General features: G+C 37.3%; 1 protein-coding gene across 14 annotated transcripts in view; it reads right to left on the bottom strand.

Moving 5' to 3' along the window:
- Abi1 (abl interactor 1) overlaps positions 1-24434 on the bottom strand; it is a 134310-nt gene that overhangs the window by 79515 nt on the left and 30361 nt on the right. For all 14 annotated transcript variants that reach the window (XM_023701961.1, XM_023701963.1, XM_012517072.2 and 11 more), the window contains exon 2: positions 1858-2025. In XM_023701961.1, coding sequence (XP_023557729.1) covers positions 1858-2025 — 168 coding nt within the window. The remainder of the gene's footprint in view (positions 1-1857; positions 2026-24434) is intronic.

Here is a 24434-nt window from a genome sequence, read left to right as displayed (position 1 = left end):
AGAGAGAGAGACAGAGAGACTGAGAGACTGAGAGACCGAGACCGAGACAGACAGATGGACAAAAGGACGGACGGACAGACAGAGAGGGTCTCACTATGCAGTTCATGCTGTCCTTGAACTCATTATGTCGCTCAAGCTCTCCTCAAACTTCAGGTAATCCTCCTGCCTCAGTCTCTAACGTGCCAGAATTATAGGCATACACTGCCATGCTCAGCTACTTAATTTGTGCATTTAAAAATGGTTACAAAGATAAATTTATGTTGTATCTATTTTAGTCATAATAAAAGGGAAGGGGGAAAAAAAGCAAGCCTTTTTCAGGCATACAAATGTCAAACGAAGGGCTGGGGATATAGTTCAACAGCATACCACCCGCCTGGCAAGCACAAAGTCCAAAGTTCAATTCGCAGTATAAAATAAAGTCAAAGAATTAACCATCACCAGGATAGCACAATACTTCATATTTGAATATTACATAAATAAAGATCATCACAACTCTGGACAGTAAAATAATATCCAATAAATTTCAAAGGACTTGAATCATATAAAATGTATTTTCTGCTCAGAAATGGTAACTATAGGACTGGGAAGATAGCTCAGTGGTCTAAGCACCTGCTGGGAAAGTGCAAGGATCCAAGTTCAATCCCCAGTATCACATGCCATGCCAGCCCCAGGCATTGAGCCGGCTACCAATACCAGGAGTGATGGCGCATGCCTGTAATCCCAGCACTGGGGAGGCTGAGTGAGGAACAAGTCCGAGCTGTGTAGCAAGACCTTATTCAAATCAATCAATCAATCAATCAATCAATCAATCATTCATTCATTTAAAAAGAAAGAAATGCTAACTATAAATGAATACAAAAAAATACTTTCTTGGGACTAGGGAGATGGCTCAGTGGAATAAGTACTTCCCTGGCATGCGCAAAGGCCTGAGTTCAATCCCTGGTTCCACAAAAACAAAATCAAAACAACTTTCTTAATGTTAGTTCTCTGAAAAGTTCATTTCTTGGGCTGTGTTATGGATTGTGTCTAGTTGTCCCCCCAAAGCCTCATGTAAGTCGCAGCACCCCAGTCTCTCCTCCAGACCTGTAGAGTAGGGGTAGTGTTTTGAAACCTCCAGTAACTGTGAGCTAAATAAATCTTTCCTTACCTCATTTTAAGTGTCAGGTATTTGTCCCAGCAATGAGGGAAAAGTAACTATGACAGTCTGTCTCAGTAACAACAGTTCTTGCCCTACATGCACAAGACCTTGGGTTCAATCCCCAGCACCACAAAAAAAAAAAATAAAATAAAATAAAAAACTCATTTGTTTTAATAAATTTTTTTTTAATTTTATTTTTGGTCTTTTGGAGACCAAATGTAGTTCAGGCTAAGCCTTGAATCGACTTCACAGCTTAGGCTGGCCTCAAATTTACAGTGACCAGCCTGCCTCAGTCTCTCGAGTGCTAGGATTACAGTAATTCAGGAGCCTGACCCTAAATATATGAATTTTTTAAAAGCCTCAATGGATGAACTGACTAAGGAAATGTGATATGGGTAGAGATGTGAGTGTACTATACCTGTGCACTATTTATTATTATTTAACCTTAAAAAAAAAGAAACCAAGTTGGGCATGGTGGCACACATCTACAATCCCAGCACTCAGGAGGCTGACACAGGAAGATTTTGGTGACCTCATAACCATAAATATGCTTTAGTGTGTTTTTATTCTTGCTGTGGATTGCACTGGAAGCGGTAGACTGGAATGACAGGATTTCAATAATTTATCCATGGGATTACAAATACAAACTTCTCAGACTGAGACAAGGACCAGGAAAGGCTCTCTATAATGTGAACTTAGAGTTTCTTACATGCTATTACCTGTGAGATATGATTGATGGAAGATTCCATTCTCCGAAGCTGAGAAGCTTGGATGTCCAGCAACTGGAGTACATTGTTGGCCAATGCATTTATTTGATAAGCAACACTAGCTAGAGATTGGGTTGTGTATGCTTTGGTCTCTTCTAATGCTTTTCTCTTGTCTGTAGCCTGAAATAAAAACAAAAATAATAAAACATTGATTTAGGGTAACATTCATTAAGCAAGTGTTCTATGAAAATACAAACTTGTAATTTTTTTCAATTAAAAAAATCACAATTCAATCAAAAACCTTACTACACCAATCTGACAACAGTATATTAAGTGTACAGACCAACAACTGATTTTCTAATACAGACCTTGCAAGCCTACAGCATTCCTAAATGCACTAATTAGCTTGAATCATTGTTCTGGATGATACAGATTACTCTACATATATAATCATGCAGTCTGGTGAATAAAAAGTTTACTTTTCCCTTTCCGATATGGATGTCTTCTGTTTCTTTTCCTTTTTCTACTGCACTGGCTAGGAATTTTAGTGTAATACTGAACAGTACTTGTTTCCAATGTTAAAAAGAAACATATTCAGCATTTTAACATTAAACCACAGAAAATAGGTTTTTCCACAGATAACTTTTTTTTTTTTTTTTGTGGAACCGGGGATTGAACTCAGGCCCTTGCGCTTGCCAGGGAAGCGCTTATTCCACTGAGCCATCTCCCCGGCCCCTCCCCAGCTTTCTTTATATGACTGTGGAACTAAGAATTATCAATGAAATATTAGTAGAAATGGTAGCATTTCCAGGTATAAAAATCACTCATGCATGTTCCACACCAATAAAGTAAAACGTAGTCCTACCAAAACAAAGTTGTATTTAATATAAAACAATAGTTTATGATGCTTCCCTTTTTAAATTTAAAATAACTAAGGCTTAACTTTAAAATGCATTTTGAGGGGCCGGGGAGATACCTCAGTAGAATAAGCACTTGCCTGACAAGTGTAATGGCCTGAGTTCAATCCCCGGTTCCACCAAAAATTAAAAATTAAAAAAAATAAAATGCATTTTGCCAGGCCAGGTGTGGTGGCATACACCTGTAATTCTAACACTCAAAAAGGCTGAGGCAGGAGGATAGCTACAAGTTCAAAGCCAGACTGGGCTACAAAGTGAGTTCAAAGCCAGCCTGAACAGCATAGAGAAACCCTGCCTCAAAAAGACAAAAAATAGGAAAGAAAGAAAGGAGGAAGAGGAAGAGAAAAAGAGAGACAGAGACAAGAGAGACAGACACACAAAGAGGAAGAGAGGGAGAGAGGGAGAGAGGGAGAGAGGGAGAGAGGGAGGGAGAATTTCATTTCCCAGTTTTGTAATATTTCAAGTGCTCTATTGTGGCACATATGCATTGTGAGGACCTTACAGGGTGCAGGTCTAGCCATCATTAATTTCTCCTAAAGATTATGAATCTGAAAAGTAAATCTGCACAAAAATTGGTTATAAATGTATTTCAAGTTTATAAATTCAGTATGAAAGAGTTACGTTCTCCTCCCTTAGATACTTTGTATTTTTATAAAATAAGGGTTCTACAGGTCACACAAAGGGCTTATAAATTAGAAGATAAACTGCCAGTATATATTCTTAGCTATATAAGAAATCAACCTCTTTCTATCTCACCTGTCTTTCAATCTCTTTCCATCTTTCTCAAGGCAGTTAAAATGTATGTATCTACTTAAAAAATTAACATACAGCTTCCTCTAAATTACCAAACAAAAGACAGCAATATCTCAAATTACAGAAATTCAAATAGGAAAGAGTATTTTAATTGTGTCTCCTATTTCCCTGTAAGTATAGTATAATATATACAAATATAACTCCTGTTATTGAACTTCAACTTTAATAAGCTTAGTTTTATAAATTCACATTATACTTGGCCTTATGTTTGCTAAGTTTGAATCACAAAGCCACTAAAATTTAGTTTCACTAATGTTTTCATGTATCCAGAATCCTTTTTTTTTTTTTTTTGAAAGATAAGGGATATCTTAGTATTACAAGAAATACCAGAACACCAGTATCATTTTGGTGTAGCTCTAAACTTCACTCTTATCTCTTCAAATAGATTTAATATTTAATCAATTTAATATTTTAATTATTTAATATTTAATCAATTTAATATTTTACTTAATGTAATATAATTTTAATTAAAAATAAATTTGAAACGTTGCTTTATTATTTATTCATTTTAATTATTCACTAATAATACTGCTTTCTTCCAACTTGTCATTGTGGTATTTTGGCTGCATATTTAAGTTCCAAACACCAACCTATTAGCTAACTTGAAGAGCTACATTCCTAAAGCCCTACTATTGAAAAATGTAATATAGAGTAAAACAACAAAATCTATACCTATACTTAGCCTACCCTATAGTAATGACCTGTAAAATAACATTTTAGAGTAACAATACAAATTAAAATGTTCTTTCTTACTTCCCCCCACCCCCAGAACCAGGGATTAAACTCAGGCCCTTGCGCTTTTGCCAGGGAAGCTTATTCCACTGAGTCATCTCCCAGGCCCTTCTTACTCATTTTGAACCTTCTTTGAAAACTGCTTTAATTACTGAATTGAAATTGAAAATAATTTGAAAATTATTACTAAAAAACTAACTTTTCTGTCTCCTAAGCACAAGTTATCTGATGACCTTCTCTGGGTAAAAAGAAAAGTCTCACATGCATTTAAAATAAATTTAAGTTTTCTGCCACTTTGGCTCTATGTCTTTTAACTTTCTTCACACTCTTTCTAGAAACACCATGTCTATCACTTTTTTTTAACATTTTAATTTACTTGGAATTCAAACCTAAATTCAAATTTCTCTAACTTCCAAAGGAAAACTCTATCTGTTCTATTTCATTCTGTATGTTCCAAGAGCCAAAGACTGTTCACAGATGTTGATAAAACATGTCTCTGTGTGAGAACCCACAGCCCTGTCTTTTCCATCAAAGGACACAAACAGGAGTGCCTCCATCTCATACTCTAGTTCCCCCTAGGCAGCCTTTCTCCAAACACTGAAATTACAATACCTGCTCGGTTTAAATTCTGGAAACACAGCTATAGACCAAAGTACCTTATCAATAGCCAAGGACCTTTTGTTCCCTGTACTTTCTCTCCTCTCACTCGTCCTTCCCCTCAGCATCCTTTCCGATCTTCCCCTCCATCACTTAAACTAGCCAACCAAAAATGACAATAATTCTTAAATTTAGACAGTGAATTTTAAAGGACAGCTGCTTCCCATGTTGAGAGCTTAAAACACTCCATCCACCAGCTCACTGCCTTCAGTCTAAGTGCACTCTTGCCCTTCTAGAGAACTTGAAATACAGAAATGACGCAGTAAAGAGCCTGCAGCGGAGGAGAGTTGTTCGGATCATGGCAACCAGGAAGCAGAAAGAAGAGAGGAGCTGGGAAAAGCAATATACTTCTCCAGGGGACATCATCAGTGACTCATCAGGCCCTGCCGCCAACAGCAAGTCAGTTTTAAGGCCCCTCCCCCAAGACTGAGTCACCTTCCTAAAGCCTTGCAGGAGGTGTCTAGTGGTCATTCTCAATCTAAACCATAAGAGCCAGTCTTTAAATGTTCATGGTGGTTCTTATATCTAGAGACCTGGCAGCTCTACTTTGAATTCCATCATTCTCGCCAGCATGAATCAGGAGTGGTACATGTCTGTTCCACCGCACATTATCACTTATCAGGAGAATCTTAGATTACAATAATACAAAGATGGGGCCCTGGCCCTAGCTCAGTTCTTTAAGTGGCTGCTTCCACCAAGCTGTCAACCTCAGGTGGCTCTAGTTTGATCCCCACAACTCTCCAGCCAGCCAAACAAGCCCTGAGGGCATTCGGAGAAAAAAAACAAAAAACAATAATACAAAGAAAGGTATTGATTTAGCAGACCAGGTGTCATCATATTATACTTTCTTAAGGAAACATTAAAATGGCATAAAAAACTGTAACAGCTAATTTGTGGTACAGTAATTGTAAATGCCTATTATTATATACTATTAATGGGGTACATATAATATTTCCATGTTAAAATTTAAAGAATTGGGGCTGGGGAGATGGCTCAGTGGAATAAGTGCTTCTCTAGCAAGCGCAAGGGTCTGAGTTCAATCCCCGGTTCCGCCAAAAAAATAAAATAAAATAAAATTTAGAGAACTGATAAACTATGAATATTAAATTTCTTTGAATTTAATGAAATGATATTGATTACCATAATAATTTTATTTGGTAATTATAAATAATATGAATTAGTATTAACATTTGGGCAATAATTATTAAAATCTAAGCAACTACACTGAGACCATTTATAGACTTTTCATTAACTTTATTAGTAAAATAAACTGATGAAAGTGATTAACTGTGCCAATGGTATAGGCCACCCAACAGAACAGGCATGCCAGGTACCAACAATGGTTCAAGCCAGCGAGAATATGTTAATTTTTTACTGAGACTGGGTGTCATTAAGTTTCCCTAGCTAGACTCCAATCTGCAATCCTTAGCCTCCTGGGTAGCTAAGATTACAGGCAAAAGCCACATACCCATGTAAACTATGTTTTTAAACTTTCACAAATCAAGGTATATCGCCAAAGCACTTCCAATAACTAGATAATTCAGCTCTGCAATTTTAAGATTTACCATAATAATATACTAAATCATTAACACTTTTCTCAAACTAATTCCTTTACCATCTTTTATAATACTACAATCCTTAAAAATAGGTTTAAGGCAAAAACCAAAAAAAAATCAGTCCTAAAAAGAACAACTATCAAGACAGGGGATATCACAATCCCTGACTTGAAATTATACTACAAAACTACTGTGATAAAATCAGCATGGTACTGACAAAAAAACGGACCTAAGGATCAATGGAACAGACTAGAAGATGCAGACAGAACCACAAACACACTCAGCCACTTTAACAAAAGGGCCACACATGTTCACTAGAAGAAAGATAGCCTCTTTAATAAATGGTGCTGGAAAACTGTCTTTCCACATGCCAAAGGCTAAAATTAGACCCATGTCTATCATCATGCACTAAAGTTAAAATGGATCAAAGATTTAAGCATAGGATCTCATCTGTTTGAAACGTTTCTGTACATTAAAAGAAATCACTCACAGAGTAAAATGAAACTCTACAAATTGGGGGGAAAAATTAGCCAGTGGTCCCTCAGACAAAGGACTTCTATCTACAATATATAAAGAATTAAAAAGAAAAAAAATCGGGCCTCCAAAATTCAAAGACCCAGTTCAAAAATGGGCATCTGAGATGAATACACCCTTCTCACATGGAAAAAATGTCCAACACCATTGGTTATTCAAGAAGCACAAATTAAAATAACACCTGAGACTCCATCTCACCCCAGAATAGCTAACAAGAAATCAACCACAGTAGAATAAGAGCTTGCCTGGCAAGCACAAATGCTGGGGAATCCGTGAGGAAAAGGAACATTTCTCCACTGTTGGAAGTGTAGAATGGTACAACCACTAAGGAAATGTGTGGAAAATCCTCAAAAAAAGGATTACAGATTCCATTCAACCCAGTAATTCCTCTGCTAGGTTTTTTTTTTCCTAAGAAATGGAAACAACATACCAAAGTGATATGTGCATCCATGTGTATGACAGCACGATTTGTCATAGCTAAATCTTGGAAACAACCCAAATGCCCATCAACTGAGGAATGGATTAAAAAAGATACTTTTGTTCAATGGAGTATTACTCAACTAAAAAGAAGGATAAACTCAGGGCTTTTTGGATGCAAGTAGAGACCATAGTCATAAGTGAAATAATTCAGATCTGCATGTGTAAGCATTGTATTGTCTCACTAGTATAAGAAACTGAAAGAGTAAATAGATATTGTGAAAGAGAAAGAAATTGCTCAAAAAGAACTGGAATGAGGGAAAGGAGAAAAGAAAGGACGGGATACACACACACAGACAGACAGACACACACACACACACACACACGATAGCTAAGGTAATTGTACTACTAATTTCTATTGGTTTATTGAAAGGAATAGTTAATGCTTAATTTTCTTATCAATTTTACATGCCTTTATCTAGTAATCTGAACCACTACCTTTAAGATTAACAATATGCAATACAACAACCATTAATTTCCTATCATCTTGTTTTGAAATTCTGTATCTTTTTTTTTTTTTTCAGAACTAGGGGTTGAACTCAGGCCCTTGTGCTTGCCAGAGAAGCGCTTTTTCTACTGAGCCATCTCCCCGGCCCTGTATCATTTTCATGATTTTTTTTTTTTTTTTTTTCAGAACCAGGGATTGAACTCAAGTCCTTGTGCTTGCCAGGGAAGCGCTTATTCCACTGAGCCATCTCCCCGGCCCCAATTTTTAAAAAATCTTTTATTCTCTTTAAAATAAAAAGAACTATATTTAAATGCATAGTTACACAGTTAAGTATTATTCAAAGAAAATGAGTAGAAAACACCTGCTTATCCTTTCATTTGTTCCTTTGAAGTTAAACCATTATCTTCTCATACATTTATTTCTTTAAAGTAATTAAACTGCAAGAATCATAATGATCAAGAGGTAGTGTCGGGGGGCAGGGTAGTTTGGGATAGTGAAAGGATACAAACAGCATGTCAGCTTCAGTATAGGAGGCCAAGGTGGTGGAGTCTGTCTTGCTTGTTGATGGTGCTCATGCTGGGGCTTCTGGTACAGACTGTCCACAGCCCACCAGATACAGGGTGATCCTGGCTGAGTTTTATGCATAACCCTGTGATTCTGGATTCTAAGGCACTTCTGGCCCAACTCAGATGCTGTTAGGTCACTTCTCACATCCAAACCCTTTCCAGTGGACTTATCAAAAATTAGGTGTCCTCGCTGATAATGAGGACTGATGTATGGACTTGGCTCTTTACAAGGAGGACCCAGGTGAAAGTGTCAAGAAATTTTGGACTTCCACTGTACTTTAAAGCTGTAAATTAATGTGGTTTAGCAAAGAAAAAAAAAAAAAAGAAGTAGTAGTAGCTTGGGCAAACACTTTTATACATTCCTAAGGATTATAATCTGAGAACATCAACTATCTAAAATAAATTTATGTTTCTCTTCTAGGAATATAACCAAAAGAAATAAAAGATCTTTTCAAAGGGAGAGCAGAGAACTGTCTCATTGCTATTTGTTTCTCAATAAAATTATGGGGGGAAAAAAAAAAAAAGAGGAGAGAAGGGCCTGAAGGGAGGGTAGGGGAATGGGAAGGAAGAAAAACAAGTTATATCATACAGAGGTACAAATTCTCTATGACGAATGTGATCATTATGTGTATCTAAAATGCATAAAAACATAAAAAACAAAAGATTAAGTATAAACAATCTCACTTTGTACATTCAAGGATGTTCACATTGTCTTTGGTTGTAAGATCACACACACAAATGGCTAGTAACAATCATTTTCAAAAATTTATAAGATAGGGCCGGCCAGATAGCTCAGCAGACTAAAGTGCCTGCTTAGGCAGACGCAGGGGCCAGGAGTTTGATCCATAGTTTGCCCTGCCAGCTGTGCTGGCCCCACCCCCAGGGCGTGCTGAAAGAGCAAATGAGATTGGGCATGGTGGTATGCATCTATAATCCCCGCACTTGGGAGGCTGAAAAACAGGAAGGATTACTATGAGTCCAATCTGTGTAGTGAGAACGTGTAGACCCTGTACTAGATACATTAATTAAAAAAAAAAAAAAGGAAGTAAAGGAATAGTTGAAGGTCCAAGCTGAACAATAAAAGACCAGGGAGTCTTCAGTCAGTCTGCTAGAGAATCTAAACAAATGAGACTACAAAAGAAAACCTCATGACAAGGCTGTGCCTCTGCAGACCTGCCACAGAGTAGCTCTGATGATAGTTTTCATTATATTATCACCAATGGGGAGTGGGGGTGGGGTGTCAGGACAGAACAAGAGAAAACAGTCAAATTGGAACCACCAGCACCTTTCTCTTACTACATTTAACCAGACAGGAAATTCTGCAGGGAATAGAGAATGCTGACTACAGAAATTCATTTGTTGAAGTTTAACCTTGTAGGCTTGGCCATACAGGGAAGGAATTTATAAGACTCATGGTTTGAGCTGAAGCAAATAGACATACATTAGACCATCACAGTACAGTGCTATCATGGTATACATACACATCTCTTCCAGTCATAATACATTTATGAGTAAAGAAAAACAACAAAAAGTACTAAGTACGTACAACAAAATATAAAAATCTCTTCCTTTCTTGAAGCAGGCAACATTCTTCTTTCTAGCTATGAGTCATATCTTCCCCTCTGATCTTATGTAACCTGAATAGTAAAATAAAAGTAATCACTATTAAAATATCTTTAGATATAGTATGGAAGAAGCAGGGGCAAGAAAAACAGTGGTAAATATGCAGTAATATTAAGGTATTAAAGAAATACAGAGCTGAACATGGTGGCACACGCCTATAACCCCAGCACTTGGGAGGCTGAGGCAGAAGGTTTGATGTGAGTTTGAGATCAGTCTGGGCTACAAAGTGAGCTCAAGGGCAGCCTGAACTGCATAGCAAGACCCTGTCTGAAAAAGACCCAAAATGAATGAATGAATGAATGAATGAATGAATGAATGAGAGAGATCCATAGATAACCAGTCTTCATTTATAACTTGCCATGAGATCACAGCTGATGCGCTTCATTTTCTTTTCCTACTACCCATTACTTACCCCTTTCCTTTCAGCAAGCAATTCATCTGGACAGTTTTCCCCTGGTGGAATAACCCAAATGTTATCTGAGATTACCATCCCTGTCTATATTATGTTTAGTTTTTCATTAACTTGTATCATAGGGCATGGAAGAGACAAGGAATACTATGCAAGATTTCCTGTATTCTAGACATATTCCCCTTTACCCCCACTGGAGCCAAATTTCCTTCTGACAAGATAAATCATCCTAACCAATCACCTGTTTTGTCTTCTAGTTCACAGATATGAGGAAGCTAAAGTGGTCAGCTCTTCAGCCTCCAGTTTAACAGAACCAATCGTGTGTCCCCTGATAAAAACTGGAAGCTAAGGACTCTGAACTACCACAGGCCAGAATTGTGGAACAAAGACCCAAAAATTCTGTTCATGAATTATTAGGGGCACAAGTGAGAGAAGTTCATTCCATTTCTATTACCTGATTCTCTGATTTGTGAATGCTAGCAATGAAAGAAGCATCACCACTTACTGGTTGCAGTTTCACAGAAGAGACCTTTTAGATAATATTATTACCATCCTACATAGTTGTTACCCAGCTGGCAGAGTAAGTGAATCTTCCACTATCATACCAATTTAGCTACTCAAGGATAATGAGGAATTTGGGAAGACCAGAAATTCCATGAACATAACTTCAATGCCACATTTCACTTACTATACAAATGAACTCCTCAGCAAAAACCAAAGTGGTTCAAATACTACAACATAATAAGACTTTCTGTAAGGCATAAATAAGTTTTCTAAGAAGTAATTCAAGCAGCGTAGGCAAATCCATATTTCAAATGCTATTCCAGGAAGAACAATAGCCCTCTCCTTTCCATTATAGAAGTGGTCCAATGCAAGTGTGATGTCTACTCTTGACTGTCAACTAGACTGGCATATGAAACTGCCCATCACTTTCCAGTTTTCTGGCTAAAATCAAATGAAAAGATATTCAGAGGGGTGATTCAGGCTGTAAAGATGCTAAACCTTATCAACAGATTAAATTGATAAATTCATAGCTAAATGTATTACAAGGATGAAGAGTCTAGCTGGAGGAAGTAGGTCACTGAGGGCATGTCTCTGAGGAATATATATCTTTTCTTGGGCTCTTTCCCTATCCTTCTGTTTCCTGGTTGCCATAAGGTGGGTAGCTTTCCTCCACATGCCATGTTTCTGCTCTGAACATGGACTAAAACTGCTAAATCCATGAGTCAAAATAAACCTTATTCTGAGGGCCAACCAGATAGCTTAGCAGTTTAACGCGCCTGCTTAGGCAGACACAGGGACCAGGGTTCGATCCTCAGTATGCTGTGCTGGCCCCACCCCTGGGGCTTGCTGAGCCGGCGACTGAGCCTGGGCATGGTAGCAGGTGCCTATAATCCCAGAACTTGGGAGGCTGAAAACAGAAGAATCACTAAGAGTTCAAGCTGTGTAGTGAGACCCTGTATTAAATACATTAAAAAAAAAAAAAAAAACCAAAACCTTATTCCTTTACATTGTTTGGTGTTTGGTCCCAGTGACAAAAATACAGCAAGAAATCCCTCCAGAAAAATGGCACCTAAGCAAATTAGTGCTGGCTCTCTGATACTGGCAAGTTATTCAGCAATAGCATAACCAGGTCAGTCTTGTGAGCAGAGTATACCCATAACTCCATAATTGTCCTCATCCCATCTTTTCCATAAACCCATCAGGCAAGGAAAGGGGTTGGTGGAGAGAGGCTGAAATCCAGAGGTAATACTGAGGACACACACATACTATTCTATGCCAATTCAGAAGAATATCCGTTGTATCTATTTTCCATACTCTCAATCATCTCCTCCCAAGCCCATTATTAACTGCCATAAATCAAAACAGATCCTCCCAACTTCCTCAACTAGGTCAATTATTCGAAGCAGTTTTGGAGAGAATAATTTCCCTTCACTACTATCCTTCAAGGTCACTTCTGAGTGTGACTATGTTGCTATCTATGATTACTTTCAGATGTTATCAATATATGATGTAGAACCTTATAAACTATGCCTAAGCTTTTTCTACCCATTCAAATGGAACTCCTCATAAGGCCATAGATGTACAATTAAGTAAAGAATCAAACTAGAAAGAATATGAACTACATAAGGTATACAAATTGTGAGGAATAGAGGCATTGGTGGTATAGTGGTGAACATAGCTGCCTTCCAAATTGTCAGGAATAAAAGACTAGAATTACTATGTATGTGATGTTTTACATCATGTGTATTTACACACATACAAAGCAAGTCTAGAAGAAATTTACTACTATATTATTTGTCATCTGGTGAGGTAAGAGTGACTTTCACTATACACTTTTCTGTGTCCAATGTTTTCGTAGATAAAGGCAAATTGCTTTTCCTAAAAATTTTACAAATGAGAACAATTTTTGGTATCTCTTAGTGGAAAAAGAGCCCAAAATATGTACTTATATGGCTAGTATAATAACTTATTTGGTAATATTAGTATTTGTACAAACTAATACATCCAGATAATGAAAGGAGATACAGCAGCATGTTAAATAGTTGGATTTTTTTTTTAAGACAAGGTTTCTAGTTACATTCTCTTAATGAATAGAGGGATTTGTTCTAATGGTGTTTGTAAACAGGATATCATGTCCGCATCTTGTACAGCAATTAACCACTAGGAAGAATGTATGCAATGTGTTAACTATTGAAACTGTCCTACCAATTTGGTTTGAAACTGTCTCATTGCTATTGGTTTCTCAATAAAATTGGTAGGTGGGGGGGACAAGGTTTCACTATGTAGTACAAGCAGGCTCACTTTGTATCCCAGACTGGCCTCGAACTCATATCAATTCTCCTGCCTCAGCCTCCCAAGTACTGGGATTATAGGCATGTGCTGCCACATGGTTAAATAGCTGGATTTTAAATGATTTGTGTTCCTTTTTTCTTTTCTGACATTTCCAAAGTTCAATACGTCTTGGCTACTTTTCTCTCGTTGCTGAGGCAAAATACCTGACACCCAAAATTAAGAAAGGGAAGGCTTATTTAGTTCACAGTTTGTGGAGGTTTCAGTCTATACTCAACAGGCTCCAAGGCAGAGTGGCACGTGGCAGAGAACAACCTTTCATGGCAGTGGCAAAGAGCAAGAGCAAAGGCAGTGCCAACAGTTCAGGCAGTTAGCTAGCCTCTCTCCCCTCTTTACACTGTAATGCCAAGTATCTGCCCCAGGGCAATCACACCCATAATCCCAGCATTGGATCAAGGTTTAATAACCAACTCCAGAAGCTGCTCCATGACTGCATGAGGCTTTGGGGGGACACCTAGACACAAATCATAACAAATACTCACTATGTAACATTTTTATTAAAAACCCTAGGCATTTACTAAACTAAAAATAAGGTAAATAATCTATCACTATAATCCCACCAAGGATGAAAAGGAAAACGGTAAGAACTTGAATCCGGGGCTGGAGAGGTAGCTAAATAGAGTAAGTGCTTACCTGGCAAGTGCAAGGGCCTGAGTTCAATCCCAGGTTCCAAAAAAAAAAAAAAAAAGAAAGAAAGAAAGAAACTGAATCCTTGTTGTCACTAAGCAAAATTAACCAACCTTGGTATAATCTCGGTATGGCCCTTTTTGTTATATGTAACAGATATTCTTTACTGTTTAAGCCTAATTGATTTAATTGCTTATAGCTGAATGTATACAAAATGAGTTAACTTTTATATGGGGAAGGGAAATAAATTTCAAAACCAGGCTTACCTGAAGTTCAAAGTAATAATTTATAGTAATACCCCTGGTCACACAGATAAAAGAAAAGATCTCTAAGCATAATTAAGAAACTACTGAGGGTGTCTTCTAAATTAGTCTGCTAATTTACTCACTAAAATATTATCTGGAAAAAAAATCACTGTACTTAGCTGTTCCCACAAGGTAAATACATTTTAATCTCCATTAGTTAGCTCTTGCACTACCATTAACAAAATATTATACGTTGGGTGGCTGAAAGAACAATTTTTCTTTTAATAGTTCACGGTAAAGCCTCAAGCAAGATTCTGTTGCTTGTAAGGCATCTCTCCTTGGCATGCAGACAGCCAGCTTTTTGATGTGTCCTAACCATGCTGGCCCTGCCCCAGGGGTGGGCAGAGATGATTGAGTTTGGGAATGGTGGTGCACCCCTGTAATCCCACCACTTGGGAGGCTGAAAACAGGAAGGATCACTACAAATCCAATCTGTGTAGTGAGAACCTGCACTAAATACATTTTTTTTTAAAAGTCTCTTCCTGTGGCAAAGCAAGCTCAATCTCTGGTGGCTTTCCTTTTTATAAGGGTATCGTATGAGATCAGGTTTTTAACCCCATGACCTCAGTTAGTATGAATCACCTCCTTAAAGGCTTTCTCTATATAGCTACTTGGGAGTTTGGGGGATTCTCTTTGAACATGAAATGCTGCTATCCTACAAATACCCAAAATAGACACTTGATAATGCTTAACAGTTTTGTGTAAGATTTTTAAAACCATTTTTATGCAGTAAACTAAACAAAGTCCTTGTATCACAGGTGAAATTAAATAAAATTTTGAGATACTAATTTTTAAGGCTTTCCTAACTAGTAAATGAAGGAGGCAAGACTAAATTGAGGTCTGAATCTTAACCCAATGGTCTGTTGTTATTGTTGTTGTCAGTAGTAGTGGGAGGTGCCTTGTTTTGAGACAATATCTTTCTAGGTAGTCCAGGCTGGCTTTGAACTCACAATGGACCACTTGCAGACTCTGAACTCACTATCCACCTGTCTCAGCTTCCCAAGTGTTGAGACTACAGGCATATGCCACCTACACATCCTGCTCCAATGGTCTTAATGCAGCTCTCAATCTCTCATATGCATTTACTTTACTTAATCTTCTAAACAATAGAAGCAATAGAAACATTTATGGAAGCAGGGAAAGGCAAGGAGTAAAAAGGAAGACCAAAAAAAAGAACATTAGCTTAGAGATTGTGAGCCTCAACGGTCAGTAGTTTAACAGGGGAATAGATCATAAAGCTAGGAAAAACCTATGGGCTCTGAAAGCAAGTTTAGGAATACAGACTTCATCATGAGGCTAATAAAGAAACATTGAAGGATTTTCAGAAAGAAAAGATGACTACTTTTAGGCTTCAGGAAAACTACTTCAGCTGCAATTTTGTAAACTGCATTGCCTAAATGCAAAGGACACAAAAATAAAAACAGAGATTCCGTTGTAATATGGACTCTGAGTCACACATAAGAGAAACTCCTTTAGGGCCAGCGAGATAGCTCAGCAGATGAAACACTTACTTAGGCAAGCACAGGGACTAGGGTTCAATCCCTGGCACCACAAGCCATGCCAGGCAACAGCCCTACCCTCAGGTGCACTGAGCTAGCTACTGAGTCCAGGTGTGGTGGCACATGCCTGCAATCCCAGTGCTGGGGAAGCTGAAAACAGGAGGATCACCATGAGTATGAGCTGTGTAGTGATACCCTGTACCAAATACATTTTTTAAAAAAAGCTCCTCTATCTCATTTACACCTCAGAGTGAAGAAAAAGAAATCTGGAGAGTTTAAGGTGAAGGAATATGTCTCCAAAGGTCATGGTCTTTCACTATGCCATGCTACCTCTTAGTCTCTAATTCTAAAATATCCTAATTACATTTTGTTTAGTATAATTCATATGTGGCAGAGTAAAACTATGAATGTGTTGCCTTTCAGATAGACCACTTCAAATTATCATTAACTAATTTGTGGGCCATGAAAATTGCAATTCACTGCCTGGGGAAAGAGAGGAAAGTGAGAAGCTGAATTTTGCAGATAACGGAATATTTTTGATCCATGAAACTACTAACATTCTATGTAGGAAAATAGAAAAAACTAAAATTAAACACTTAATGCTTTCCTAAATTATTCCTATTGACATAACAAATTCACACAGTTAATCTATACTAACTTTGATATTATTTACAGGGTCTTTCCACAAACTATTAGGTAGGTAGGTAGTTAACAAAGTCACAATCATGATCATTTTTAACTACCTTAAGAAAAAGTATTTCTGCTTTGAAAACAGAACGCAATGTTCTAAAACTACTAGCAAGTGCCAGGCATGGTGGTGCACACCTATAGTCCCAATACTACGGAGGATGAGGCAGGAGGATCACGAGTTTGAGGCCAGCATGAACTACATTCTCAGAAAAATTAAAATTAAAAAAAAAATAAAAATAAAAACACTAGCTGGCATGGTTGCTTTTCTCCCTTGCTGAAACAAAATACCTGATGCCCAAAATTAAAGAAGTAAAGATTTATTTTGCTTGCAGTTTGTGGAAGTTTCAGTCCAAAATCAGTTAGCTTCAAAGTAGGGTGGAATGGCACAAGGATAACAGTTCATGGGTGCACAAAAGCAAAAAGGAGGAAAGGGTGCAGGCCTCTTTCCATCCCTTATACTGTATGCAGGCTACCCACCCTAAGGCAGGTGTAGCACTCATACCCATAATCCCAGTCTTGTACCATGAAACAATCAAAAAATCTAAAAACCAGCTCCAATGACTTCATGGGGCTTTGGGGACAGACACCTAGACATGAACCATAACACTAGCAAAAGTACTTTGTTCTACCAATTCTGCCTATTTCCTTACAACAGTTTCACAAAATTGATCTTGGCTTCTTCAGTGCAGAGGTTCATTAATTATATTTTTCAAATCAAAAAGTAATGACATTATATGACAAACTAGTTTTACCCTAATTTATTCTGTCATATAAAAATATGAATTATATAGGCAGGTGTGATGGCGCATGCCTGTAATCCCAGCACTCAGGGGGCTAAGGCTGAAGAACTGCCAAAAGAGCAGGGCTCAGCCTGGGCTACATAGTAAGTCCCAAGTCCTAGCCAGCTTGAACTACATATAGAGAAACTGTCTCAAAGGGGGTAAAAGGAAGTCATGAAAATATAAAAACAGATTTTAAAAACTGTATTATAATTAACTGCTTTCTACAGAATACTTATCCCAAAAAAATCTGACACATAAATCCAGAGATATTCTGTTCACACAGATACATTAAAAGATAGAGACCAAAAGGGGAAAAATTTATTTACTATTTTATGTATTTAGTACAGGGTGTCACTATGCAGCTCGCACTCCTAGTGATCCTCCTGTTTTCAACCTCCCCAGCGCTGGTATTACAGGTGTGTGCCACCATGCCCAGTCTCAGTGGCTGGCATGGCATGTGATGCAGGGGATCAACCTGGTCCCTGCACTTGCTTAAGCAGACGCTTAGTCCACTGAGCTAGCTCGCCGGCCCTGACAAAATGTATTTTATTAATAAATTACCACACACTGAGTAACAAGCAAACAGAATAATTAATAATTCAGAAATCTAAGTATCACTTAAGGAGGTACAAGGGTACAACATTATTAAAATGCAAGTCATTTATCTAATATCTTAAATCAAAATAGTTTTGGTTTATCAAGTACTACTGTGCAAGATAGCATAGAAATTAAACCTCAGACTTGTAAACAAAAACCAAACAGGTCTCTCATATTTGCAAATAAAGTTTTACCAGAATACAACCACTCGGGAGCAGTACAATTCCTTATTTGAAATTATAAAGCTACTGTGATAAAAACAGCACACTACTCGCGACAATAGACCTGAGGATCAATGCAACAGACTAGAAGCATAAACAACTCTAGACCTAGTCTGCTACCTTATCACTGAGAAAACTGCCAAACACTTTGACTGGAAGAAAAATAGCCTCTTTAATAAATGTGCTGGAAAAACTGACTTTACACATGCCTGAGATTAAAACTGGACCCATATCTTTCACCACGCGCTAAAGTAAAAATGAATCAAAGGTCTAAATATTAAAACAGAAATATTAAATTTGCTGGAAGATAGAACAGTTAAAACTTTTAAAGAAAACAGGAACAATCAAAACACAAAATTTGAAAACTGTTTTTGCTTGTTTTTACTCAAAATAAAATCAAATGAATTGCCATTAGTAATTGTTATATTGATTACATGTTACAATATATTTGATATATTGGATTAAAGAAAACTGATAAAACTATAAAATTTCAAAACAAGAGCCAAAGATTTAGCTCAGTGGCATAGCACCTGCCTGGCAAGGATGAGGTCCTCAGTTCATTTCCCACTACATTCCTCCATGCCCCCAAAAATTCAAAACACAATTGTAGGCCTAAGAATGGTTAGTACATTGCATATTGTTATCCTCAAAGTACTTGCTCACATTACAAGACACAGGCATGAAAAAGTGATCAAACAAATATAGGCATACACCTTTCTTCTCAATGAACTAATAGCAATTAATAGTATAGCTATTTTAACTATCTTTTGTATATTTATTTTCCTTTTCTCCTTTCCCTTATTCCAGTTTCTCTTTCCTTTTGAACACTTTCTTCCCATTTCACAATGTCTATTGTACATCTTGGACCTTATTTATTCTTTCGGCTTCTTACACTAGGAAGACAATACAATGTTTACACATGTAAGACTGATTTGTTTCACTTATGAGTATGGTCGCCAGTTAGATCCATGTCCCTATAAATGTCTCAAGTTCATTGTTCTTTATAGGGGCCAGGGAAATAGCTCAGTAGAATAACCACTTGCCTGGTAAACTCAAGGGCCTGAGTTCAATCCCCGGTTCCACAAAAAATAAAAAAATAAACGACCCTTCATTGTTCTTTATAGGTGAATAGTAGTCTGCTGTATAAAATTACTGCTTTTTTTAATCCATTCCTCTGTTTTGGGCACTGGTTTGCTTCCAAAATTTAGCTATAACAAATTGTGCTGCTATAAACAAAATTATTGAAAACACTGCTGTAGTCAAAGACTTTATGAATAAAACCCTGGTCTCACAGAACTATCACAAAGAATCAACAACTGGGATCTTGCTTTATTAAAAAGCTTTTGCACAGTAAGGGAAATCATCAGCAGAGTGAAGAGACAACCTACAGTATGGGAAAAAACTGTTTGCCAGCTGTTCTTCAGACCAAAGATGATTATTGAGAACATACAGAACTCAAAAAAAAGGTCAGACTCCCTCAAGTTTAAAGACCAAATCCAAACATGTACCTCTGAAATAAATATACACTTCTTTTATACATACATAAAAAATATTCAACATCACTGGTCATTTGAGAGATGCAAATTAAAACAACACTGAGATTCCACCTCATCTCAGAAAGAATGGCTATCATCAAGAAATCAACCAACAACCAATGCTAGAGGGGCTGTGGAGCAAAAGGAACCCTTCTCTGGAAGACAGCGTAGACTACAGGTATGGATTGGTGCAACTGTTGTAGGCAGCCCAGTTAGATAGAAATATTTTAGGCAGCAAGGCAGGGCCAGGCCCTCGAAAGAGTTAACACAGAAGTCCAGATATTTTCCAACTATGGGAGGGATGGATGCTCCCGCTATGGGCCAGACCTAAAGACCGAAGATCAAACAAATACCAGACCTCCCTAAAGAGTGGCATCTGAGATTGATCATCACTCTGAGGGAGACCAAAGAATCAGTAATTCAGCTACTACTGGATAGCTACCCCATAAAATCCTGTTCTACATCCATGCCCACTTGCTACATGACTTGCTTCCCCATTTGGTCCTAGACTTAATCAATTTTTCCTGAGCAATGGTGCTTATAATCCCATTGGCTGACCATAGTTTTGTCCTATCTCTTGTCCACCTAAGAGAGTTCCTTAGCCCCACGTGATTTTACCGTATAAAAATAACCAGGAAGAGACAGCTTCCTGGGCAACCTGCTCGGGCCCCGCTTCTGTCCCCTCTGAGAAGGAAGCTTTCTTTCCCAATAAATATTCCACTCTTAACCTCCGTTTGTTCCTAAAACGCATTCTTCGGTTTTAGAGAACACGAACTCATTCAGGTCAGGTCGGGAGATCATTTTTCCCTAAATCACAACCACTGCAGAAATCAGTGTGGAGATTCCTCAAACAACTAGGATTGGAGGTCCCATTTGACACAACTATTCCCCTCCTGGGTACTGTCCCCACAAAATTAAAAGAGAGATGCAAATTAAAACAACACTGAGATTCTACCTCATCTCATATGCTGTGTCCCCACAGCATACCACAGCAATATATGCACATCCACATATGTTGGCACAGCTTATATACCAGCCAAATATTGGGAACAGCTGAGATGAACATCAACTGATGAATGGATAAAGAAGATTATATCAGTGAAGACTCAGGACATAGGAGAACCTGTACTGTAACATCATGTAACTCAGTTGTGCCCCAAATTTTCTGATCAATGAGGTTATGGAGCCTCAGAGGAATGTGATCAATGATGTAGAGTGTGCCTAAGGAGGGTTACATAGAGAGAAAACATTCTCTCAGGCTTTCACAAAGAGCAAATTGGTCAAGCAATGGCTGTGACTCATCCTCATGGCTGACACTGACAAAAGATCTACAAAGTGCAGTACAGGGCTATAGAATAAATCCTAAGGGTACTGACTGACCTTATCAGATACAAAAGTTACATTTCTTGTTATATAGGTCTTGCTTTATCTTGGTCTTAACCATCCAGCAGAAAAGTATAAAAACAAGGTCTATAAAGTAAAGCCATATTAATACGATGAGCTGTAAAAGGTTCAAGTCAATAACTTCTGAGGACAATCCACTACTATTATAGATTATTGGACAGTGTTGGATTGTTTTGCTAAATTCAAGCACCTATAGTATTTAGATGCCAATAGAATACCCACCTCTGACAGGACTAAACAAAAAAAAAAAAAAGAGGATACAAAGGAAAGGACATTTTGTATTTGTATATACAAAATAGGATAGATATACAGCTACTTTTGCTTAATTCAATGAAAAGAAAGATGTGTACTAATAGTGTTTGGACAGGATATCCTGTCTGCTTCTTGTACTATGGATAACCACTAAGAAGATAACAATGTACAATGTATTGATTATTGAAACTGTCCTATTAATCAGCTTTGAAACTGTCTCACTCATATTTCTCAATAAAATTAAATAAAAATATTATAGTTTTTTTATAAAATGGAGTACTACTCTGCTTCGTAAAGAAGGATAAGCTTACGACATTCCTAGGAAAAGGACAAACCTTGAGACCATACCATTAAGTAAAATAAATTGGACAGGTATGCGTAAATACCATATAGTTTCTCTGGTGTGAGAAACTGAAAAGTGGAAATAAGGACTAAAAGATATAATAGGTATTGTGAAATGGGAAGAAAATGTTTAAACAGGGAGGGGATCAAGAGAGAGGGAAGGGAGAAAGGCAAAAAGGAAACTGAAAAAAGGAAAACATGTAAACAAAGCTTTTGTAAATGGGGAAGGGTAGAGCAGCTGAAAGGAGGGAGGGGAGTAGGAAAGAAAAGGCAAGGTTTTTCTTCTTTTTTTTTTTGGTTGGTTGGGGGGGAGGGTTGTATCAGAAATCAAGGTGAGGGTCTTGCGCTTGCCTGGCAGGCACTGTGCTGCTGAGCAATACTACAACCCCAGCTCCAAGACAAATTTTCACTTTCAGGTGCAAATTCTGTATGATGAATGTGATCATTATGTATATCTAAAATGTGCTAATGAAATTTGATTAAAAAACAACATAGAAATACATTATCTCTATCATTCTTATAATTTTAATATATTTTAAATGATTTTTTACTTGATAAATATACTTTAAAAAATATATACCATTATCTAACGATAAATATATTTTACTAAAATATTCCTGTGATTAACAATATGTATTTTTAGGTTTTTAAAGCGTCTAAAAGATAAACATGATGTAATTTTTCTAGCCATTAAAATTCATCTCCAAGGAATGTATATGTGGGTAAATGCCAATTTGCATGATTTATAGTAAAAACTATTTGAGTAGTTGTACACTGTTGTCCCCCAAGGGTCATGTGCTGGAAGCTTGGTCCAACGAGACAATGCTTAGAGCTGTGACAATGTGACAATGGTGGAGCCTTTAACAGATGGCTATTAGGCCTTTAGGAGGACCTAAAGCTTTTCTCAGAGTGAGTTAAATTTCACAGGAATGTGCCCTCAGTCTCATAGACCTGGATAGGTTTCTACACCAGGTTTTCTCTGTTATCTCTCTTGCATGTCTTTTTAGCACATGATACAATCTATCATGCTAGGGCTGCTCAATCTTTCCACCCTCAAATTGCAAAACTATTCTGCATATATTACTAGTCTCAGATATTCTGTTATAGCAACACAAAATGAACTAAAACAATCATTTCACTTGTGATTGTGTTTAGTAAAAGCAGTTAAAATCTGTTCACTTAACTGATATTCCAAATACAATGAGTTTCATCAGTCTTTGGATTGTAAATGACTATCTAAATTTTTTCATCCTACACAGTTGCTACTTTGTAACTTCTGATCTAACACCTCCCCATTTCCAACCACCCACTCATCTTGGAAACCTTGCTTTTTCTCTATTCTCATATAGTTACCTTTTTTTCTTGGACTGCACATGTGCTATGGTTTAGACCACATGTATTGAAAACTTGATTTAGTCTGTGATGTTACTGAGCAGCTGACAAAACCTTTAACAGGTACAAACTAGTAGAAGGAATATGAGTTGGTGAAGGAATAACCTTGAAGGAAATGCCTCCTCTCTCTGCTTCTTAGCCACCTTTAGGTTATGACTTCCTATACCACAAGTTCCCACAAGCCAATCAATTGACCATGGACTGAACCTTAGTGTGAGCCAAAATTAATCTTTCTTTTTATTTTGTTTATCTTATGTATTTTGTTACGGTAATGAAAACTGACTGCCACAACAAGTTAGATCAGGCAAATTTTCTTTCTAGGCCTACCTTATTTCACTTTAATATAACATCCTCTGGGTTCACAAGGTCATGACCAGGAACTCCCAAAATCCATTTGTCCACTGATGGACACATACATTGTTTCCATATTTTGACAGTTTTAACTAATACTACAATGAATATTAGAGTGCAGATATCTTTATGAGGTGGCAATTTCACTTCCAGTATATGGCCAGAAGAGAGGATTGGTGGGCCATATTGCAGTTCTACTTTTAATTTCTTCAGAAATTTCTATAAATTCTTCATAATAGTTACATAATCTCTATTCCCACCTGCATCATATGTCTTTTCACCACACCCTTATAGATATTTTTCTTGTTTTTTTATAATAGCTATTGTAATGAAAATCAGGTCATATCTCACATAGTGGTTTTGATTTGTATTCCCCTGATGATTAGTGACAATAAGCATTTTTCACATACCTACCAGTCATTTGCACATCTTCATTTGTACAGAAAAGTATGTTCAAGTCCCACCCCCTTTTCTTTGTGTATGTTATCAGGGATTGAATTGAGAACCCTGTGCATGTTACTTACACAAGCTATGTCCCCATCTTGCCCATTTTTTAATATTTGTTTTTTTACCATAGAGTTCTATGAGTTTTCTATAAATTTTGGACATTGACCCTTTATCAGAGATTGTATATGGGTTGCAAATATTTTTATCTAACCCATAAGCTGTCATCTCATTTTAGTCATTATTTCCTTTGCTAGGCAGATATTTTTAGTTTGCTATTAATTCCACTTACTTATGCTATAGTGTGAGCTTTCAGTGCAGCATGAAAAACAAAAAACTAATTAATTAAAAAAAAAAAAAAAACCTTCTTGTGGGGGGGCGATAGAAAGCTCCTGTTATATTTTCCCTTATTTGGGCAAGAAGTGCTGCAGCACCAATCCCTGCTTGCTTGGGCATCTTCCTGTGGTCCTGGATCTCCACTACCAATCCACAACTAGTCCCACCCAACTGCTTCCACTATACAGCTATTTAGACCCTGCTCACTTCCTCAATAAATGAGACTT

The sequence above is a fragment of the Octodon degus genome, unplaced genomic scaffold (assembly GCF_000260255.1).
Source record: "Octodon degus isolate 3935 unplaced genomic scaffold, OctDeg1.0 scaffold00145, whole genome shotgun sequence".
Classification (NCBI taxonomy): Eukaryota; Metazoa; Chordata; class Mammalia; order Rodentia; family Octodontidae; genus Octodon; species Octodon degus.
This window is presented reverse-complemented; position numbering and strand designations above follow the sequence as displayed.